Raw genomic sequence first — 22,948 nt, forward strand, 5'->3', positions numbered from 1 at the left:
TAATGTTATAAGCCTAGAATTGTTTGTTTCTAATTTGGCACAAAGCTACACAAAGGGCTATCTTTGCTCTTCCCATCACGGGTATCGAAACCCAGTTTTTAACGTTGTAAGCCTGTAGACATGCCGCTGTGCCACTAGAAGGCGTAAGCGTTGAATCTTACAGCTACATTGTCTGTAAATGTTCGGAGAATTACATACAGTGATGATGTTTGTTGGAATGTTTGTGCAAACCTAAATAAGGATTACCTAATAGGCTGTCTGTTCCCTGGTAGGACAGCAGTAAGTTTAGAGACATACAATGCTAAAATCCGGGGCTTAATTCTTGTGGTGAATACCTGTCTATTTATCTTTGCCATCCCATAAGGTGTCATTCAAGTTAGCAATGCCAAGTACCATACAGTGATTCAGGTGTCCTGCTTAAAACAAGAAGTGTGATAAGAAGGCATAAACCATGAAAAATAACGCGAAACATCTCTTACCGAGAAGTTCTTTTACCGTACGATCTTTCAATGAAAATTATCACGAAACAGAAGAGAATGTTTTGAAAATTATTGATTTTGATTTATGTGCTAAGGAAGATATGAAGTCGAAGCAATAACCACTTCGAGAAAACGTGGAACATCGAACCAGTTATCCATTCTCGCTTTCTCTCTCTTTTTTTTTTTTTTTACAATTTCTTGAAGCTGCATGAGCGCCGTCTAGCGCCTCTTTCAACAGAATATAATGTACCCACTTTCATTTATCTTGCTTCAGCGCTACACAATTCTTACTATACGATCTACAGAACCGTTTATAAAACTACAGTTTCCTTTTAAACTGAAGTGAAGGAACTGAGAGTTAGTGGAAACTTTTCTTTTTAAGTTAACGGCTGTAATTATCGCTAATGTGATCCAAACACTTTTTGGATAACGAAACTGAGCTTCGGGCTAATTCGCTATTGATTACGTAATATATTCTAACTCTAAAAGTTATGATCCGTACATTATCGTTGTCTCTTATCTTATGATTTGAGGCTAAGCAATACTGCTTTAAAGCCCTGAGACACGATTCTACTTATCCGGTCTTAAAAAATTACCCACGAATAATCACACCTTACCGATGACAGAATCTTATTAATGGAACATGATGATGATATTCATAAATTAAGATCAAAATCAATCTTACATTTGGTTACTATCATTTTGCATGAAATAAGCATAATATCCGCTGGGTATGAAATATGCAGGACTTGCTAGTTGTTTTCTCGCTAAGCAAATCTGTTATCTGGATATACGAATCTTCAAAAGCCAATTATACACACGGTTAAAAACAGCAACAATAACTCTGGTCTGTATCATATAAAACTATCCATTACATAAGCCTCATATTCTCAATAACTGTGTTAAAGTTGAAGACAATCTGAATGTTTTGAGTTCTAAGCCTTTTTTATGCCACACAAGTCATGTTTTATTGATAATCTACGTGCAAATTGAATGGCACATCTAGTTACCTTTTGTGTGGTCATTTTTACTGGAAAACTCAAGACCAGCATATTTAATAACTTGAGAATAACCTCTTGAAAACCAACCCCTCAAAAAAATACCTGTTTTGTGTTTGTTTCAATCTACGTTTTCATAACTATATTAATAATTAGCCTACATGTACCGAAAGAAATGCCAGAAGAAAAATGGCCAAACCTGCTGGTACACTACCGAAAGCCTTTTTTTCTCTACATTCATCTTATGTTTAGAAAATAACGAGTCCTTCTTTCTTTCAGAACTTTTTGCAAAGTTATAAAAGAGTTATCAACGTATAACTATCCCTAATCTTATCTAATAGACTAAAAGTAAGGAAACTAGTCAGTAGTGCCCACCGCCAATTCTTAAAATACTCTTGCCTGATCGAACGGTGTGTTTGTTTATCTGAATTAAGCACAAAGCTGAACAATGGGCTATCTGTGTTCTACCCACCACGGGTATTGAATTGCGGTCTCTAGCGGTGTCAGTCCGCAGACATACCGCTGTGCGTTCCTCTTATCCACGATCACGAAGTGTAAAATAGGTTTTTACAGTAACGGGTCTCGAACCATAAACACTCTGATACTGAATTCTTAAGAGCATAAATAATTATTATATTCTGAAGCTGTCTTTTTTTAGACATATTTTAACTTGTGGTGTCGATTTGACATTTGGCATGGTCATTGAAAATTGTGACACTGTTCAGATAGAAAACGTTTTCAGTCATTGTCTGACCGCTGACCTTTTCTAATTTTTACACCTTGCATCTACGTATTAAATTATCACGATCAGCATGGCAATCACACAAGGATTGAATTGATCACATAGACTCCAGCTACTGTAATCAAAATTTTGTAGCTGAAACAGTTACGTTCCTTTAAAGCTTTTAAAATCTAATCCATTCTATATTGTAGGCCTTTCGGTTTAATTATGATTTATAAATGCGAAATCTTGTGTTCTGTAGTTGAATCTAAATCCTTCATCATTGATCGTGCATACCCTGATGGCCACCATCACATGATATTTCCCATCACGAAGAACACAAAGGTCTCTCTTTTTTTTCTTTAAATCTTGGGTTATTTGGCTCTTCGTCGTTTAAAAAAATCTCCACCTAGATCTACTCATAGTGCCATTGTCAAACTGGCCCCAGTTTTCGTTTATTTTTCAGTTTTTATTCCGTTAATTCGACCCAGAGCTACACAATGGTCATCTGTTGTCGTCGTCCCTAATTTTAAACTGATAGACTATAGAGGGACAGCAGATGGTCAGAAACGCCACTGTCAACTCTTAGCCTACTCTAATAGAATAATGGGACTTCACCATCACTGTTGTATCGAACCCACGGCTTCAAACTACGGAGCGCGTTCTTTTGCATAAAAAGAATACGAACCATGAATCCTCCAATTCACAGTTCAACATGCTTACCACTAGACTCCTCCTATTAGTGGCACAAGTACATAGATGCTAGCCATGTTGCCAGTTGCGTCATGGTTGGCATATGTAAATTGTTTTTTCATAATTTAAGGCTAACCCTTTGTATTTCATGATCCTCATTTGGTCACGTAAACTCAGAATGCAAGAAACAATCACGTACTAAAGGTTATTGATATAATTAAGATAGTTGATTTCTGTAGTTTGTTTTGTTGCTTGTATGTCAATGAAATAAACTTCAATTTACAATTTTTACAATGGTTAAAAACTTGTAAACTTTTTACGGTTAAACTGGTTAAACTAATGGTAGCCTCCTTGGTAAGAAGAAAATGCACGGCTATATGATATTGGTTAAAAGAATAGTAAACCCTCAGTAAAGAGATACTTAAACAGTGCCTTCCTTAGTAATAATATATACATATATAGTCATAGATATAAAATTACTCTGTATGATTTGTCAGCATTATTTTTCTAAGTTTTTAACCTTGCAGTTTATAAAACCTGTTTACAAAGGTTGTTGGAAAATTTTCCATCCTGTTGGTTCAAGTAAATGTCAAAAATTTAAAGCTAGTTTTGTTTTAAATATATGACAAAAATGAGACTCGACAATAAGGCTTGATTTGTTGTAAATATCGCCCAAAGCTACACCAGCGTTATCTGTTCTAGTTATCCCTAATTTAGCAGTGTAAGACTGCAGGGAAGGCAGCTAGTCATCACCACCCACAAACAACTCTTGGCCTGCTCTTTTATCAACGAATAGTGGGATTGACCGTAACTTTATAACTTTCCCATAGCTAAAATGGTGAACATGTTTGGTGAAACAAGAATTTGAACCCACTATTCACATATTGCGAGTGGAACGCTCTAACCACCTAGCCAGACTAAACACGAACAAGAAGACAGAAAAAAGAAAGTTTATTTGTTTTAGAATTTCGTGCAAAGCTACTCGAGGGCTATCTGTGCTAGCTGTCCCTAATTTAGCAGTGTTTGTTTGTTTGTTTTTGAATTTTGCACAAAGCTACTCGAGGGTTATCTGTGCTAGCCGTTCCTAATTTAGCAGTGTAAGACTAGAGGGAAGGCAGCTAGTCATCACCACCCACCGCCAAATCTTGGGCTACTCTTTTACCAACGAATAGTGGGATTGAGCGTCGCATTATAACGCACCCACGGCTAGATAAGCGAGCATGTTTGGTGCGACGGGGATGCGAACCCGCAACCCTTAGATTACGAGTCGCACACCTTAACCCATCTGGTCATGCCGGGCCGAAAAGAGAAAGAAAAAATAATACTGTTCAGAAAGTTCAAAAGCTACCCAGAAAGAAAGAAAAATATTTGAAGCACTTATGTATTAGCAAAAACAATAATATGGCACACTGCTGTGTTGCGTTATTGCGGTAAAAACATATACTGCTATAATTTCAGTTAAATATGTCCAAATATTAAGTATTCTTCACGGTGGGACAGCGGTAACTTTGTTTGTTTGTTTTTGAATTTCGCGCAAAGCTACACGAGGGCTATTGTAGCTAGCTGTCCCTAATTTAGTAGTGTGAGACTTGGGGGAAGGCAGTTTGTCTTCACCACCCATCGCCAACTCTTAGGCTACCCTTTTCCCAACGAATAGTGGGATTGACTGTCACTTATAACGTTTCCACGACTGAAAAGGCGAGCATGATTAGTGCGACGGGGATTCGAACCCGCGACCCTCACATTACGAGTCGAGCGCCCTAACCACTTGGCCATGCTGGGTCCAGCAGTAAGTTCACGGGCTTACAATGCTCAAACTCTGAGGTTCGGTTTCTCGAAGTGGATACAGCAGGTAACCCATTGTGGCTTTGATCTAAAACAAGCACAGTGTTATCATAGCTTCACCTTTCCGAAATAAATATTTATTTATTTTTCATTTTTATCACAACAGTTTGGTTTTATTTTCAGTATACTTTGTATTGTGATAAAGCTGAGGCTATTTTTTTTCGGCCTTGGCGTGGTTTAGTGATAAGAAACTCGACTCGCAATCCGAGGGTCGAGGGATCGAAACCCGTCACCAAACATGCTCGTCTTTTCAGCCTTGGGAACGGTGTAATATGACAGTCAATTCTCTTATTTGTCGTACAGAGAAGTTCAAATGTTGGCGGTGGGTACTGTTGAATTGCCGCATTTTCTCTAATCTATCACTTCAAAAGAAATCGAACCTAGTGGCTCAAAGTTGAAAACATACAACGCTAAAAATCGAATGTCAACCCTTGTGGTGGCACAGCACAGATAACGCATTGTGCAACTTTCTGTTTAACAACAAAGACTTATAGCAAAACAAAAATAACAAAACCGGAAATAAAACGCTCTAGAATTTCTCCTCTTATGTATGCGATAGACGCTCATAAAAAAAGTAACTGAGATAACAGAAAAAAACAATAACATAAATAACACAAACGATAACAATAACAATGCTTTTTAACTCTATACTATTTCCAGTGATGTACTGAAAAACGTTTTTATTAAAAACAATTAGTTATTTCGATAAAAGACGCCTTAACAAGCGTAACTGGAACTCCTCCGCTTACTGGTAGGGTGTAGTGCCCCCACTGTTCCTGGGAGAGTTGGATAAGAGATCCAATAAAGAGTAAAGGTTTCATAAATACCATTAACAAACGGTGGAACATGAAGATAAGGTTTGAAACCCATCATAAACGATTATAAGAAGTTTAAATCTTCTGTCATCTTGTTGCTTTGTCATCAGTTTAAGATAGAAAAGCCAAAATAATGGCTTCACATCGACGTTTCAGCCAGACCTACTTTTCCCACTCATTTGTAACCGAGCTATAAAAATAACTGGTAATTATTTCTCTGAGTTAAAAGTTACAAAATGTTATCATTGCTACAGCAAAAAGAAATCAGTGTTTGTATATATATATACATGAATATAATAATGCTGTCTGTTGATGTCCATGGATTTTCACCAAAATTCTTATATAGATTCATTAGGTCCACATAGAATTTTCGTTTTGCAGTTTTTATGGGTGTTTTTTTTTTCCGTGTGGTTTTTTTTCTTTACCTCCACTTCGCTCCCTGTTCACGTATCTATGCCAAATTTGGCACGAAAGTTTGTTGGGCTCATGCGAAGATACATGCAAACTTGCAGTTTCACATTTTGTGTTTTGCAGTTTTTTATGGAAGTAAATTTTCATGTCCTGTAATAACCTTTCATTAATCATAAATTTACATATCTTCAACTGGGAGACAGGTACTCCAGCTGGTATATATATGTGTATATATAATAGCTGCAGCTTAGCCCTTTTTTAGGATTTTTATTTGAGGAGTTAAAGGGCAAAAAAGTTATCTGAGACAGTAGTGCGTCAAGTGTTATAAAGTACAAAATAAACATACTTTTTTGCCTTTAAGAAGTGTATGTTTAATTTGTATATTCATATTGATCCAAACTATCGTTAAGCCTACTTATAGTTACATAGGTCCTACCGGTCCAAAACCAAATTAACATTTTCATGTCAGTGGGAGTCACAGTGTAGGAAAGATTTAAAGACTAAGTGATAGTATCTTGGATGCGGGGGAGGACTTCTAGGGAATAATGCTTTACAATGGAGGGGTTCGCCCCCACACCACTCCAGTGTATACGACCTTGATTACGAATAAAACAGGGAATAAAGTAATTATTTAATTCAGAAGTCAGTGGAGAACATTAAAACTGTCAACATATCGAGATACTAGTATATATAATTTAATTAAATGCTAAAGTATACAATCACTGGTCGGTTCTCACAACATAATGTTAAAAAACGTAGATGAAACATGCAATAAGACCGTACCTGCCAAAACGAATTATTAAGAATATTAACACATTATACAAATAAATATTAGTGAAGAAGCTATAAATAATTAGTTGTCCAACAAAAGAAATCTATGTAATGTTAATATTTAAACATATTTTGGCCATAGAAACAAATGTCCACGATATTGCTACTTACTGTACTTGTAACATGTATGTGACAATGTGGTGTGAAAAAAATGCGTTTATTTTCCTTTAAGTTCACAAAAGTATTGTCTTATAAAGAAAAACTAAAAAATATTCACACTTACACATATGTAGTGCTTTCAGAGAATGTTTTTTTTTTCTTGAACTAATCATACACTATCACTGTCAAAGGTTATTTATATTTTTGATACTGCCGAACATTTTCACAGAAGGTGTCATTGTGAAATGAATTTCTTTGATCTGTACAAATATTTTCTCTAGCGGCATCGGTCACGTGAAGGCCTAAGAACGCTTGGAAACTATGTACTTGTTAATTTTAGTTATTATATGGCCAAGAGGAATGGATGTCAAGTGCACTCTGAGAGGACTGCCGTATTGTAATATTTTATTTATATATTGGTGAGTTTTCTCAATCTAAACTAGAATATCACAGATCTTCCGCTACGATAGAACTCTAACCAATAATAGACTAATACCGTGCTTTCGTCCCTTGTCTGTTGTATATTTGCTTCGTTTTCATATAGAAAAATAAAGTATCTGTTCTTCAGCTTGTTTTACACAGTCTCTATCCTCTGTTTTTCATCTCAGTCTGGACAGAAATAGAAATTAATTCTAATATATTTAGTCTGTCTCATCACTAATCAGAGCGATTCTTTAGAATTCACAACAACATAATGTTAAGAAGAAGAATAGACCACGTATACTTACTTAATGTAGATTTTCATACATCAGTACTACAAACAAACCATTTTTGCACATTCTCTAGGCAGTCAAAACTACTGTTTTCATAATTCTAAAAAATGACAACTTTGGCACTTTGAACGCAATATTTTTTTTATTTTCTATGTTTACCTGCATGCTTATATCCTCTACATCTTGTGGTGTGCTCATAACGTAACAGCACTAAAATACTCAAATTATTTTTACATGCCGAAAAAGAAAACCTTATGAATATTCTTGAAATTTTATGTAAAACGTTAATATAAGTATGGACACAATCATTACACATACACTATGTCCGAAAAGGCTTGAACTAAACAATTGTCAAATCCCAACATGCTAAACTATGTCTTCAAATCTTTCAAAGAAAGAGACAGCATGGTGTGGGCGAGAACACTAAATACTTTATAATTGTTAAGCAAGTCCGACATAGCCAGGTGTTGAGGGCGCTCAACTCGCAATCGAATCCTCGTCCCATCAAACATGCTTCCCCTTTCAGCCGTGGGAGAGTTACAATGTGACAGTCAATCCCACTATTCGTTGGTAAAAGAGTAGCCCAAGACCTGGCGGTGGGTTTTGATAACTAGCTACCTTTCCTCTAGTCTTCTACTGTTAAATTAAGGACGGCTAGCGCAGATAGCTTTGCCTGAAATTCATAACAAATCAAACAAATAATTGTTACGCATACTAATTATATAATAGTGGCAAGCTTTTCCTCTTTAAACTTCTAAATCTTGTATAATTGATATTCGCGTCGGGTATTTATTAATGACGAGCTTTCCATTTCGTGAACCCCAAATACTGTACATTTGTTAGCCATGGTGGATGTTTATTACTGACGAGTTTTTAGTTTCTTTAAAACAACCCTCAGGAGCCAAGGAATGTCTTTACAGCACAATTTGTTGAATATTAAAAGTTCATTCCGTAATCTCCTAAAGAGGGCAGTGTTGGACATGTCTTTTAGAGACAATTTTTTGTTTAAGTGAAATACAGCATTTTCAATTCTCAATACCAGCTTGTACTAAAGTCTACCAGTTGGGGTAAATTAAGAAAGTATCAATAAAGCCACATTCTCAGCATCACTAATTAGGCAGTTGCTGACTTTTGTGTTTCTGCTGTCACCTTTTCATGTTTAGTTTTCAATTGAGTACAAGCGATTTCACCTACGATTTGGTAGGGAAGATCGAATCATCACGATAGTCAGTAGTATGATAAGCAGACAGAAATACTTGGAAAGCAGCTACAAGCGTAATATTTTACTCGTCTTGCAGTACAATACCTATCAAGTTGGTTCTAAACGGTTCCTGAATACCTCTAAGTGTCATTTGGAGACTTCCATGTTTCTTGTGATTGGCTGTCAAGTTCGAGATAGTCACCAAATCAAATTACTTTTTGCAGCCCCAACGCTAAAAGAATGCGGGAAATGTTTTTTTCCAGCCAATAAACATATATAAAATAATTTAGTTCAAGGTAAGGAAAACCAGATTGGATAGCTTTTTTGTTTTGTTTTTTAACACAAAAGTCTCTCCTGTAGCTCCTGACGGGGCTGTTGAAACCTTCAAATACTGTATAACTAACAGCGATCCGGAAAATATTTGCAGCGAAATTAGTATTTTTATTGCAAAGAAATGCTTCTTTAAATACATGATTCCTAGAATAATACCAAACAATTTTAATTGCAAATACCGAGATCCACGTATCGTAGGTCTAACATTAGCCTGTTTATACAGCCTATAACCGGTAAACAGTTTGGTTTGTTTTTAAGTTTACGCAAAGCTGCTCGATGTCTGTCTGTACTAACCATATTTAATTTATTAGTGATAGGCTAGAGCGAAGACAACTAGTCAAAACCACTCACCGCCAACCCTTGGAGTACTCTTCTACTAATAAATAATGGGATTGACTGTCCCTTTATAATACACCACGGGTGGAAAGGCGATTCGAACCCATGACACTCAGACTGCAAGTCGAGTGCCTTAACCACCAGCCCATTTTAATAAAGAGATAAATTAACATTATAACTTATTTACGTTTTAACATTAGTTTAATTAGGGATAAACGTTACTGCACTTAATACTGTTAATAAATAAAACATAATGTGATTCTATAACCTAACTTTAGACCTTTCTCAGAATTCTGAAAACCTTTTCTAATACGTTGTTGTATGAAATATCTAATAAGGTGGATTTACATTTGCCTTTTGTTAAAATCCGTTTCAATGAAGTATGCGCACGCAAGCTCATTTAGATAGTAAGATGCGCATACATTTTCAAGAGATACCAAAACTGAATACATTGTTACTCGTGTCGAATATTTATTACTGGCGAGCTTTCCGTTTCTTTAAATATCGCATAATTGGCACAGGTTGTAATAATTATTAGCGGCTCACAATCTAAAACTAGTACCAGTTTTAATATATTCACTGTTTTGTAACGAATCTTCCTTCAATAGAACCATCCACAAGTGTGATAAAGAATCATAAATCGTGCATGTTCTTTCAAATAAAGTATTTGTATGAGCAAATTTATACTCTATGTAGCTTCTTTAAAAGAAGTGTTGTAATTTTCAAACATCCTAGTCCTTCAAATGAGGCCCGGCATGGCCAGGTGGGTTAAGTAACCTGAAAGTTGCAGGTTCGAATCCCCGTCGCATCAAACATGCTCGCCCTTTCAGCCGTGGGGGAGTTATAATGTTACAGTCATTCCCACTATTCGTTGGTAAAAGAGTATCCCAAGAGTTGCGGTGGGTGGTGATGACTAGCTGCCTTCTCTCTAGTCTTAAACTACTAAATTAGGGACGGCTAGCGCAGATAGCCCTCGTGTAGCTTTGCGCGAAATTTAAAAAAACCTTCAAATGATATTTTATAAAAAGCAATTCTTACACAGTCATACATTTCTTACAATTTCTTGTTATACAGATGTGTGTGTATGTTTTCTTATAGCAAAGTCACAATGGGCTATCTGCTGAGTCCTTCGAGAGGGATCGAACTATCTGGTTTTAGCGTTGTAAATCGGTAGATTTACCGCTGTATCAGCGGGAGACGTTATACAGGTATCTTTCACTTTGTATCTGGTGCATTACATGGCTAATATAATTCAAACTTTACATAATTATATTTATATATTTAAAACCTCTATGTATTCGGAACGCTTCTTTTGTTGGTAACGCTCGACTTTCTGTTGGTGACAATCAAATTGACACAGAAGTTTGTCTCGAGTTCAAATCTCAGTTGAGTGGGAATTTTTAAAATTATTATCTCATTATGTTTAGATAAAGATATAACATTAGGAAACACAACAATACAATAGTGTGCATTCAGAATTTATATACTTTTGATGATCGACTACAGTGGTTACAGTGCTCTATTATAATGCAGAAGTCTTTCGCCAAAATTTCGAGCCCAGCATGGCCAGGTGGTTAAGGCACTCAACTCGTGATCTGAGGGTTGCGGGTTCGAATCCCCATTACACCAAACATGCTTGCCCTTTCAGCTGTGTGGACGTTATAATGTTATGGTAATTCCCACTATTTGTTGGTAAAAGAGTAGCCCAAGAGCTGGCGGTGAGTGATAATAAATAGCTGCGTTCTCTCCAGTCTTACACTGCAAATTAGGGACAGCTATCGCAGATAGCCCTCCTGTAGCTTTGCACGAAATTCATAAACAAACAATCGTCCAAATTTCAGTTGAGTCGGAACTAAGTGTTAATTATTTCATTATTATATTTATTTTAATATATTTATTATTATATTTACGAAAAGATCTTTAAATATTGTGAAAAATACGGTTATAATAATAGATTAAATCAGGGATAATATAATATAATACAATAAATACCAGTAAATGTATGTGTCAAAAACAACGTAAATATCTTTTCAGCTCAACAGATGACACTACAATACATTATTACTGATCTTTCCCACCTTTGATAAGATTTTTACAAATTAAGTTAATTAATTTAAGCATTTATATGAAACGTTATGCTTTCGTGCGTTTGCCCTTCACCATAAAATTCAGCGCAGATAGCCCTCGTGAAGCTTTGCGCAAAATTAAAAACAAACAAACAAAACCATAAAATTCTTTGCCTTTGTCATCACTATGAATAAATCGCAGGGTCAGACATATAACCATGTAGGAATGTTCTTATAGTACCAGTTTTTCACATGATTAAATCTATAGGGTTTTATAAAGATTTAAACATAACGTAGAAAATATAAATAAGCTTCTTTTTTTTTAATTTCGAGCAAAGCTACTCGAGGGCTATCTGCGCTAGCCGTCCCTAATTTAGTAGTTTAAGACTAGAGGGAAAGCAGCGAGTCATCACCACCCACCGCCAACTCTTGGGCTACTCATTTACCAACGAATAGTGGGATTGACCGTAACGTTATAACGCCCCCATGGCTTAAAGGGCAGGCATATTTGGTGTAACGGGGATTCAAACCCTCGACCTTCGGATTACGAGTCAAGTGCCTTAACCACCTGACCATGCCGGGCCATTCATGTGGCAGTTTCCAATCGATGAACAAGAAAATGTACAAGTCACAGCTTCCAGCTAACACACACGCTTGGAAATCACATGATTTTTTGACGGCGGAAAATGTAAGAGACTCAGAAAATTTCGCAACATGATAAATTAAAAAAGATCAAATTAAGTTCAAAAGTACTCTCAATTTTTACAAAATTCATGTGCAATCCAACAGTACAGTAGCTATCACTTACAATAACTTTATAATTGAGTTATAATAGAAATTTGTAGCTTAAGAAGATTGTCAACAGTAGATCAACAGTAAACATTAGATCTCCAGCCGATACTTTTGTTGCGAACACCAGTTGTAGATTTTAAATTCTCAATTTTTAATTATCTTGTGTGTGTATTTTTTTTAACACTGAGAAATTGGCAAGTACTTGCCTGAAGTAAGACACAAGTACCACGTTACAGTGTGCCTGAGATTTCGTGTAAACTCGCGTCGTCGGGTACAAAAGCAGTCACATCGCATTTAGTGTGTTTATAACCACGTACATCAGCTTACAGTGAAAGATAACCACCTTTCAACAGGTCACAAACATTAGCAACACTTTATATAATATATCAGTTCATGTGTTGCTGTAAAATACCCAGCTTATTTAATTGTAGTCTTGTGAAACAATCATATTAATAATAATATGAACAAAGGGGTAAATTTCTATTTTGTCTACAATCGTGAAATCACTTGTTTCCTCTAAGAAAATATAAGACCTCAGAAGTTCTGGACCGATGTTAAGGTGATATTTATAGAAACTACACCTTCCAAATTCACCCACACTCACTGCATGTACATACAATAAGCATTACTACATTCTTGTGTTATGTCAGTTAGTAAGGAGAACCTCATAAAGATCTCAGGCCGTAGAGTAAAATACTATGTATACACACAAAACTGTCAGGCCACATAAAAAATTTAAAGAAATGTAGATCACTATAGAATTTGTTATTTTGATATAATTACGAATTTGGTGTTTTTAACCTGTGACACCAATAATATGTACAAAGATCTTTCAGTTGCGTAAATACGTGATCTCACTGATAGGTTAACTATTAATTTAAATGTTTTATTTATTTATTTATTGTTGCTGAAATTGTTTTGGCAGATAGCATGTCTGTGCGATGATAAGTCACAAACAGTCATTATATAAGAACTATTTTTGTACCTGCTTCCCAGTGGTAAAGCAGTATGTCTATTAATCAGAAAGTACAGAATTTGACCAGGAACGTTTATAAATTTCGAGCATTACAAACCGTTTAACTTCAGTGAATTAAATACATCGGAAGTTATTATTTCTCCAAGTACGTTAAGTATTTTCGTTGGCAAAAGGTCAGTTCATAAGCGGCGTAAGGTCAACCAAGATAGCCAGCTTTACTGAGGTGTGACTATATCAGCTCAGAATTAATTTGCTAGTCGTGGACCTGGATCGTCGATAAAATATTGTTCTAAACCAGATATAAGATTTCGTATTGTTTATTGTGAATTCTTGTATATAAACCATCATTTGTAATAACTATTAGTAATAACTGTTATTATAACTTGACGAACCTTTGTAGAACGGACGGCAACTTCCTGTTGTGGAGACACAAGTGTAGAAGACGACGTTTCGAAAGTCTTCCGCCTTTAGTCTTCAAGTCAGTGTGTGTGTAGGTGTTGTCAGTCTCTTGTAGTGTCCTGGTGAATTGTGGAGAGCGTGTTATTATGACTTGTTTTTTGGTTTGTATATTAAAATATATTTGTGTTAAAAAGAAAATTGTGTATATTAATCTTGTTGGTAAATGACATAAATTTAATACATATTAATTAATTAATTCAAATTCAAATGTTCGATTATTTGAGATTGTAATACTTTAACATATGTAACATAATAAATTGGAGACTCATCTGAAATAAATAATATTATGTAACATTATAAACTGAATTCATTGCTAAATATTGTGTTTCCTTTTTATTATTTCCGCACAAAATTACGTGTGATGAAAGAACAGAACAATATCACTGTTATAGAATCTGTGAAACACTAAATATTTGTTATCAGGTGCTCAAATAAGCAGCTATAAGTAAGCCTCTTAGAATAATAGGTTGAATGCCGCGGCAATTTCTTCCCTGACCCACTCACAGATACCCACACACCCACACCCACACTATTGTGCTTAGTAGTTAATTTTTAGAAAACATTCCCTCAGATTTAATTTTCAGAAGAAAGTTTAATCAACATTTATCGCCATATGATGGACATTAAGCAAGTTCAATATTGTTTTAGCATATTTAGATGTGTAGCGATTGCTTTCACATTATCAGCCTATATTAACTAATCTACACATTTTATCCAACTGTGATGGTAAACATTTCAAACATTTTTATTCTAATAGGAACAATGTGTTTGTGTTTCTTATAGCAAAGCCACATGGGGCTATCTGCTGAGTCCACCGAGGGGAATCGAACCCCTGATTGAGCGTTGTAAATCCGTAGACTTATAACATGATAATAGGAACAAAATTATCAAGAACATGTTCCTCTTCAATAGGGGTATTATTACATCTCGTTACGTATGTGATTTCACTGGATTTGATATACGTTTTTCTGAACTTTTTTCGTCGATTGGACAAGTTGGCGTTTGAACTTCTGTCAAACATGTCGAGTATTAATTTCCCATGAGATTTTTGTTTCATCCTCAAATGAAAACTAATAGTATAAAAAGTGCAGGTACATTTTCTCTTCAACTAAAGTTCATTTTCCACACTCACTGTGCTCTAGTACGTTCTTCAGAAATTATATTTTAATGTTGCTATGGGAACTCATAAACAAAAACTCGTATCTTTTAAGGAAGTTGAGTGGCTAACGTGCTGAAAAATGTACCTGAGTTCCCGACCCCTTCCGACAAAAAACAAAACAAAATTTGTGCTCTGAACTTTGGAGTGTGTTTTAAGAGTAACGGTCAAATCCCACTGTCTAGTCTCACAAGACTGATACAGTACTTTAAAAATTAGGAGTGATTAATGCAGATAGCCCTCATGTATCTTTGCGCGAAATAAGAAAACAAAGTATCTTACCAGGAACTTTAATTCATTTGTTCTATCCTCACTTAAAAATTTATTTATTTGCTGCTTATATAACTATTATCACCATTCAGTTGTATAAAACCTGTATACCACAACACATGGAAAGCAAAATAAACTGCGTGAAATGTATCAGTTTCCTCGTAAGGAAATGAAAAAAAAAAATACTATGTTACTTCTAAAGACCAAAGCTACACGAACGCTATCTGCGTTAGCCGTCCCTAATTTTTTAATGTAAGACTAGAGGGAAGATAGCTAGTAATCAACACTACCCACCGCCAACTCTTGGGCTACTCTTTTACCAACTAATAGTGGGATTGACCGTCACTTAATAACACCTCCACGGCTGAAAGGGCGAACATGTTTGGTGTGACGGGGATCCGAACCCGCGACCCTCAAATTACGAGTTGAGCACTCTACCAACCTGGCCATGCCGGGCGTTTATAAGAAGGATTATATAAAGCTTTGGATACATCGCATTTTTCACGAGTCAAAGAGCCAGTTTTCATGTGCATTGTAAGTAGAATTGGGTTTCATTCTTTTTGTAATGATAGTTTCATTAACAGTATTGATTAAAATGTTTGTTTTATGTGCAATTTGTTTTATCATTTTCCACTTATTTATAATGTATTAAAACTAGGATTATTTTATATTGTTAGCTTAATACACTGATTCAAAAGTAACCTAAATGTCTGGCACGGAGATAAAAAATGAATCATCGAGAAAATTGTGAATACGAGAGTACATAAATTTAATCCGGCACGGCCATCTTGTTAGAGCGTTAAAATTACAATCTGAGGATCACAGGTTCGAATCCTCCATCCCACCAGACATTCTCGCCCTTCAGTCGCAGTGAGATTATAAAGTTACGAACAGGTCAGTTCCACTATTTGTTGGTAAAAAGGGTAGCCCAGAGTTGAAAGTAGGTGGTGATGACTAGCTGCTTTCTCTGTAATATTTCATTGCTAAATTAGGGATGGCTAGCGAAGACAGCCCCTCGTGTAGCTTTCCGCGAAATTCAGACCAAACACATAATCAAATTATAGATTTACAACATAACAATAAAATACGATTACGTGAGTGCTTTTAGAATATCAACCTTCAGAAATTGCTCGTGCTATCGGGTTTCTCCTATATTTTCTCTCGTTTTCTTTTTTTTGCAATATAACAAAGTTATATATTTACAATTACTTCAGTATCGACAGACTAGACAGTACCAATAATTGTGTTGACTGATTTCATTTCACCACTTTCGCATGATTAAATACAATAACAGTGCAAATAAATAAATAATATCCAATATAAATAAGAATTTAACATATTTATTTCCAAAAAATCAACAAAACAAATCCAAAGTAAAGTTCCTTAAGTTTGATATTCGTAAGATATTGCTCCCCGCTAGTACAGCAGTAAGTCTTCGGATTTACAACGCAAAATCAGGGGTTCGATTCCCCTCGGTGGGCTCAGCAGATAGCCCGACGTGGCTTTGCTATAAGAAAACACACACGTGAGTGATTAACGAGTCAGTTATTCGTTATAAGTTTTTAGTATATATTCGATTCATATTTCTAATGTACTTAGAATTTGTTTATTTGTTTTAGGTGCGGTCATAAGGAAATCTTTTGAAGAATAGAAGAAAAAAACTTTTCAATTAGTTGCCTTTCTTGCGTGTTGTAGAACACCTACAGACAGCATGGGTCAACAAGAGTTATTAAGAATGTTACTAATTCATAATACGTGTTCCACTACAGATTCCAACTCATCTTATTGTTAATGTGAACATAGCCGTTGTATTGATTTAATCATGTCACTTGGCACTTTTTCCAAGACTGTCTCGAATCTGTAGAAAACTCGGTAATCTAGTGAGTTCAAATACCACAAGTTATTGTGTTGACAGAACTGGTGTACGTTTGTAAGTTTGCCAGACTTGAATAACGTGGATCACATCTTAAGAATCAAGTGGTGCTTGTATAAACAACTCTAAAGACAACAATTCGAAGGAACCACAGCGTTTTTAAGTAAGAATGGTGTGGCTTAGATGATTTACACGTAACAAGATGCTGGCAGTAGGATTTAGCCAAGCAGTACTCGAAAACAAAACAAACGACAAAAACTTCAACAAGTACTGAAAGCTAATGAAAACTAGCCTAAACATTCATTTTTCTTACAGAGTAAAGCCAAACAGCTTTTAATTAGTTCAGACGTAAAGCTGATGAAACTGTGTATGTAATATCACACGATAAAAGAAACTGGCAAATTAACAATTTCAGTAAACCCAAAGATTCACCTGCAACAAATTGTGGTCATCTGAAACTTTCATCAACAAGCCATAACTGGCATATAATAATAACATACTGTGGAAAGTAAAACACTGCCCTCTATTTACAATAAGAAGGAAATACATTATAACCAATACAATAATTCCAGTTGAAAGACTACAACTGCCCTCTGCTGAAGCCTATATACAAACTCCATGACTTCTGGACACTGTCATTTATGGGTACATCAGAAGTAGACCAAACTGCACAACCTAGAAGGATGGTATCATATCCATTAACAGTGTGTACTGTTATAATGTTGGTGAAGACTTCAGTAGCATGTCCAAATACCTGTTTTTGTGATGAAAATTTCCTGTATGTTCGTTGTATGGGTGATGGGGTATTGCGAGTGCCACTTGACATACCAAAAATGGTGATTCGGCTTGAGCTACGGAAATATATAATCCCATCCCTGTCTTCTCGAAACCTAGAAGGTCTGGTACAATTAAAAGACCTCAAACTACAGCAAACACAGATCAGAGATATTAATAAAGAAACTTTTTTGAATCTTGGCACACTAGAACATTTAGATTTAAATCAAAATCTACTTTATATTTTAAAAAAGGGAACTTTTGATGGTTTATTAGCTTTGCGTTATTTGGATATTTCATCTAATCTTCTTGTCTCTCTTGATGAGGCTTTTAGAAACTTGTCTTCTATAGAAATGCTGAACCTTGGTAACAACCAAATTCCTCAACTTACAGTAAAGAGTTTAACAGGTCTACAGAATCTTCGATATTTAAACTTAGAACTAAATAATATCTCTACAATTCAAATGGGAGCTTTCCAATATTTAAAAAATTTAGTTCACTTAACTTTAAGCAACAATCCCCTTAATACTTTAACTCGCTTGGATTTTTTTGGCTTTAGACTTCAATATATTGATATTTCAAACACTGGCATACATCACGTGCCCCAAAGCTTAACAAGATTTGTTAGAGACTTAAGATTGGCTAAAAATAATATAACATACATCAGAAGAGGAGATTTAGAAAGTTACCAATATCTTGGGCTTCTTGTCCTAGATGACAACAACATATTAGAAATTGAAAATGATGCATTTGGAAGGCTTGAGTTTTTGAATAAGCTTTGGTTAAATGGTAATAAATTGAAGTCAATACCAATTAACTTACCACCCTGTTTGCAACTGCTTTACATGGAAAATAATAATCTCAATGAACTTCCATCTTTCGGTTTCCAGGGGCTGGTCAATTTGGAGCATTTGTATCTTCAGAAAAATATAATCGAACACCTACACAAATGTGCCTTCTGTGATCTCTTTAATTTGAAAAGCTTGGACCTTCAAGCTAACAAGATAAAGAATTTGACACTTGGTATTTTTGAAAAACTTGCCCAACTTGAAACTTTGAATCTATCACAGAATAAGATTAATATGATTGGACCACAATGCTTTGCTGGATTGGAGAATCTCAAAACTCTCCAAATTTCCCATATTTCTTCCATTATCTACTTCGATGAATTAGCTTTTGACACACTGAAGAATTTGATCAAATTGGAACTGTATGACAGCTCTCATTTATCTCACCATCTGCTTAGATCTACTAGAGTCCTTCATGCCCTATGTAATGTTAAGGAACTAAATATCATGCACAATAACCTAACCAGTCTGAGATCTGACTTTCCATCATTCTTCCCTAACTTAGAAATTATCAAAATGAGTGGTAACAAATGGCAATGTAATCAGTCTATTTTGTGGTTACAGAAATGGATCACTACCTCGCACATCCAGTTTTATCAGAAGTATGATATTCACTGTTATTCTCCCCTTCAGCTTCAGTTTAAGCCAGTTATGCTTCTAACAGAAAAAGACCTCACAAATGTAATGAATGAGACCTCTTCTAAAATGGAGAAAAAAAATGATAATAAGGAGGAAAATCATGTGCAATTATATGTCACAGTAACACAATCCCCATTAACCACAAACAAATCTTCAGGAATGTTTGTACCAGTGTATAGTACACAACCATCAGGCAAGGTGAACAGAATTCAATCTAGAATTTGGATGAAATCTAATAAATCAAACCTACCAAGCAATCTAGAAGCACAAATAAACATCACAGAAATAAAATCTTACAATGAAACTCTTAACTCACAATACATTCCATCTTCAGGCAGCATTAACAATGTGAAATTGTCAATAAAGTCACCTGAAAAACATGATATTCATAACATGGATGCTAATACAACAATTGCTCAAACAATAAATACCAGTTCAAAGATAATTCAAGCTAACAATCTTACAGATGGAACAGAAAGTATTGTAAGTTCACATAGTGTAAGTAACACATCTGCATTACTTGCAGTAAGTTTAAGTTCAACCAACTTTTCACTACAAATTTACAACACAACTCAAAGTTTTTATAATTATATAGCAAAGCATGAACAAACTTCATCTCATGAGAAACAGTACAATTCCTCAATTTTTAGTGCTCATGTACAGATCCCCAAAATATATAGTAATCCAAAAATAGCTTTAAAAATATCATTTTCAATAGCTGGAGGTTGCATTCTTGTAATTTTAGGATTTGTAGCATTAGTTTCTACAAAGCGGTACTGGAAGTTATCTTTTAATGACAAGCAGTGTCAAGTTCAAAGAAACAGCATTACATACAGTCCACAGAAAGACGAGATTTCTATTCTCACAGTAACTGAAAATGAAGCAAAACCAGTCATACAAAATAATGGCCCCAATCATGAATTGGGAAACAAACTGTATGATATTGTGATGGACACTGATAAGTATCAAGATCCAGCAACAGCAGTTTCTCCATATCTTCAGTTTCAAGAGTTAGTTCCTCAGATTTTAGATGAAAATGAACATAATCTCGCCTGAGCTTTCAAGCACACAGATCTACGATACATATGAGTCTTGTATTCTGACTTGTCATTCCATGTTACATAACCCATTCAAACAAGGTGAGACATATTTCACTACATTTGGCACGGCATGGTTAAGTGGCTAGGGTGCTCAACTCGCAATCTTAGGGTTGCAGGTTCAAATCCCCATCACACCAAACACGCTTGTCGTTTAAGCCATGGAGGTGTTATAATGTCATGGTCAATCCCACTATTCATTGATAAAAGAGTAGCCCAAGAGTTGGAAGCAAATGATGATGACCAGCTGCCATCCCTCTAGTCTTACATTTAAATTAGAGATGGCTAGCACAGATAGCCCTCGTGCAGCTTTGCCTTAAATTCAAAACAAACCAAACTAACTGCATCTGTGTAGTGCTATAGCATTTTCCAGAAGCCAAAAATGTTATAATTATAACTTTAAGGGAAACTAATAATTAAATAGCATGAAATAGTAATATTAGTAGACTGTCCTGCTAAACCTTATCAATCTTTACTGTATTTTTACATATATAAATAATACTTTCACAATACATGTATGTAGAAACACCTCTCAACATGACAGCTACACATTATTTACCATAATACAGCTTATAAACAACAAATCTTTAAATTTTCAGTCAAGCAAGGAACTTATGCATGAATGGAACATACATTTTATGCTAGTGTATAATTCGTTTATCTGTTTCCTTTCCCAGTACATAAACAAACATATTTGTTAGATGAGTTTTGGAATTCATAAAATGAACAAGGTGCATGTGCACAAGCAGAAAATTTTCTGGGAGGGCAAAGTAGTGTGACATTGTGAATCGAATAAAAAAATTCATTTTATGCAAATGCCCGTGACAAGGTATAAAAGAAATGAAAATTAACCAGCATGAATTTATAAACAGTTGATCTAGTGCCCCCATATAGCTGGTATTAACTACTTCCCAATAGCTGTTACATTATAATGTCACAGCAAAAAATTCATAAATTATTCATATAATTGGCCTCACAATAAAAAATGTTTATTGTAGTGGCCATTTAATTAAATATTACCAGCAAAAAATTATAAATACTTGTTTCAAAGATAATATTTTTCATGAATAAACTTGAAATAAAACATGGCCCAGATTTTTTTAAGTTTTTCACAAAACAATCTCTCTTTGGACCAAAAGTACAATGTCATCTTTTTAACTGCTTTGTCTTTTATCAGTATTTTCAATACTGCTTACTTTAGGTAATAGTAATAAGTTTAAATTCCAGACACATAGTTTAAAAACATAATAATCTGCATAGACTCAAATTTCTTTTCTTTTTTAAAAATTAATATGCTGATGAAATATGTGATGGGTAATATGAACTATCACATCACTTTGTTTGAAATCAAATATGCTGTCAGTGTTATTTAATGAAAACTTAATTGGAATAAAATACAAACTTTAAAACATTATCCAATGCCACTTTTTATCTCTTGTGTGAATGTATTCATTTGTTGAATAACTTATTATCACTAATTTATAATAATTATTTACTCATGGAAGTTAATAAAATATTTGTTGCATTTAAAGATATTCTACTTCTGTTCAAATTAACGAGAACAAAATAACTTTTAAATCACAATTATTATTACTGAAACATATTTTGCTACATGTTTCAGCCACATTTGTTAGAGCAACCCACTGATAGCATGAAAAAATGAGTAAAATATGTAGCAAAATATCTCTGTTTTTGCAGTTATAAGTAACTGTGGTTTAAATTACACATTACTTTAAGTAAATAAATATCACAATATATATTAACAAACCATGTAACAACCAAATGTCACAATTTTTCCTCAATAACAACAACTAAATACCAAATGTTGCTGGATGTTTTATACCATGTTTTTTAACACTTCAATAAAAAGTTAAAAAAGATATTTTATTATATGAGAGAGCAATATAGTGACTCCTTATGGGGGTTTAACTTTTTAATACATCTTTCTAACAAACAAACTACAGCACTAATACCACTTTATTTTGATAAATCAATTGATTTTAGTGACAGGGAAAATGATATACATTCATTCTGTTGTGTAACCAAGTAAATTCCATTAAAATATCCAATATTACTGAAAATTAGTTCATGCTTTTTTACTAACTACATGATTCAGCAAAGTGTGTAATCTGGGTTGAAAAACAAACATAAGCAATGGTTTACATTCTTTACAATTACATCTTAAAAGTAATCTATTTTCAATTGTTTACCACAAAAGCTTTCAAAGGAACTACAGTAACACACTCATTACATCAAGTTTCTTGTTCTTCTCAGGACTGATAAACTGATAGTTATTACTCTCAGAACTGATAGTTCTGAGGGTAATAACATCTTGAAGGCAATGATGAATTACATTTAATGTTTTTCAAATGTAGTTCCTTTAGTAAAGTTTAAAATAATTCTAATCAGTAAACTATACTAGTGCATCTGATTAAAACTGTCTACATGTGTCAGATGTTTCTTAGTCTATCAAAACAATATCAGTTCTTCTAAAGTCAGAATTAATTCAACTTTGGTTAGAAC

At 34.6% G+C, this 22,948-nt stretch overlaps 1 protein-coding gene across 3 annotated transcripts in view; it reads left to right on the top strand.

Moving 5' to 3' along the window:
* LOC143240055 (uncharacterized) overlaps window positions 1-22,745 on the top strand; it is a 43,278-nt gene extending 20,533 nt beyond the window's left edge. Inside the window, exons 2-4 of one of the 3 annotated variants that reach the window (XM_076481878.1) lie at window positions 10,574-10,683; window positions 13,710-13,869; window positions 16,814-22,745. In XM_076481878.1, coding sequence (XP_076337993.1) covers window positions 17,709-20,384 — 2,676 coding nt within the window. In that variant the 5' untranslated portion in view covers window positions 10,574-10,683; window positions 13,710-13,869; window positions 16,814-17,708 and the 3' untranslated portion in view covers window positions 20,385-22,745. The remainder of the gene's footprint in view (window positions 1-10,573; window positions 10,684-13,709; window positions 13,870-16,813) is intronic. The other 2 variants (XM_076481877.1, XM_076481879.1) reach the window with 2 other exon arrangements.
* Window positions 22,746-22,948: the final 203 nt, after the last annotated feature.

Source organism: Tachypleus tridentatus, chromosome 13 (genome assembly GCF_004210375.1).
Source record: "Tachypleus tridentatus isolate NWPU-2018 chromosome 13, ASM421037v1, whole genome shotgun sequence".
NCBI classification, from domain to species: domain Eukaryota; kingdom Metazoa; phylum Arthropoda; class Merostomata; order Xiphosura; family Limulidae; genus Tachypleus; species Tachypleus tridentatus.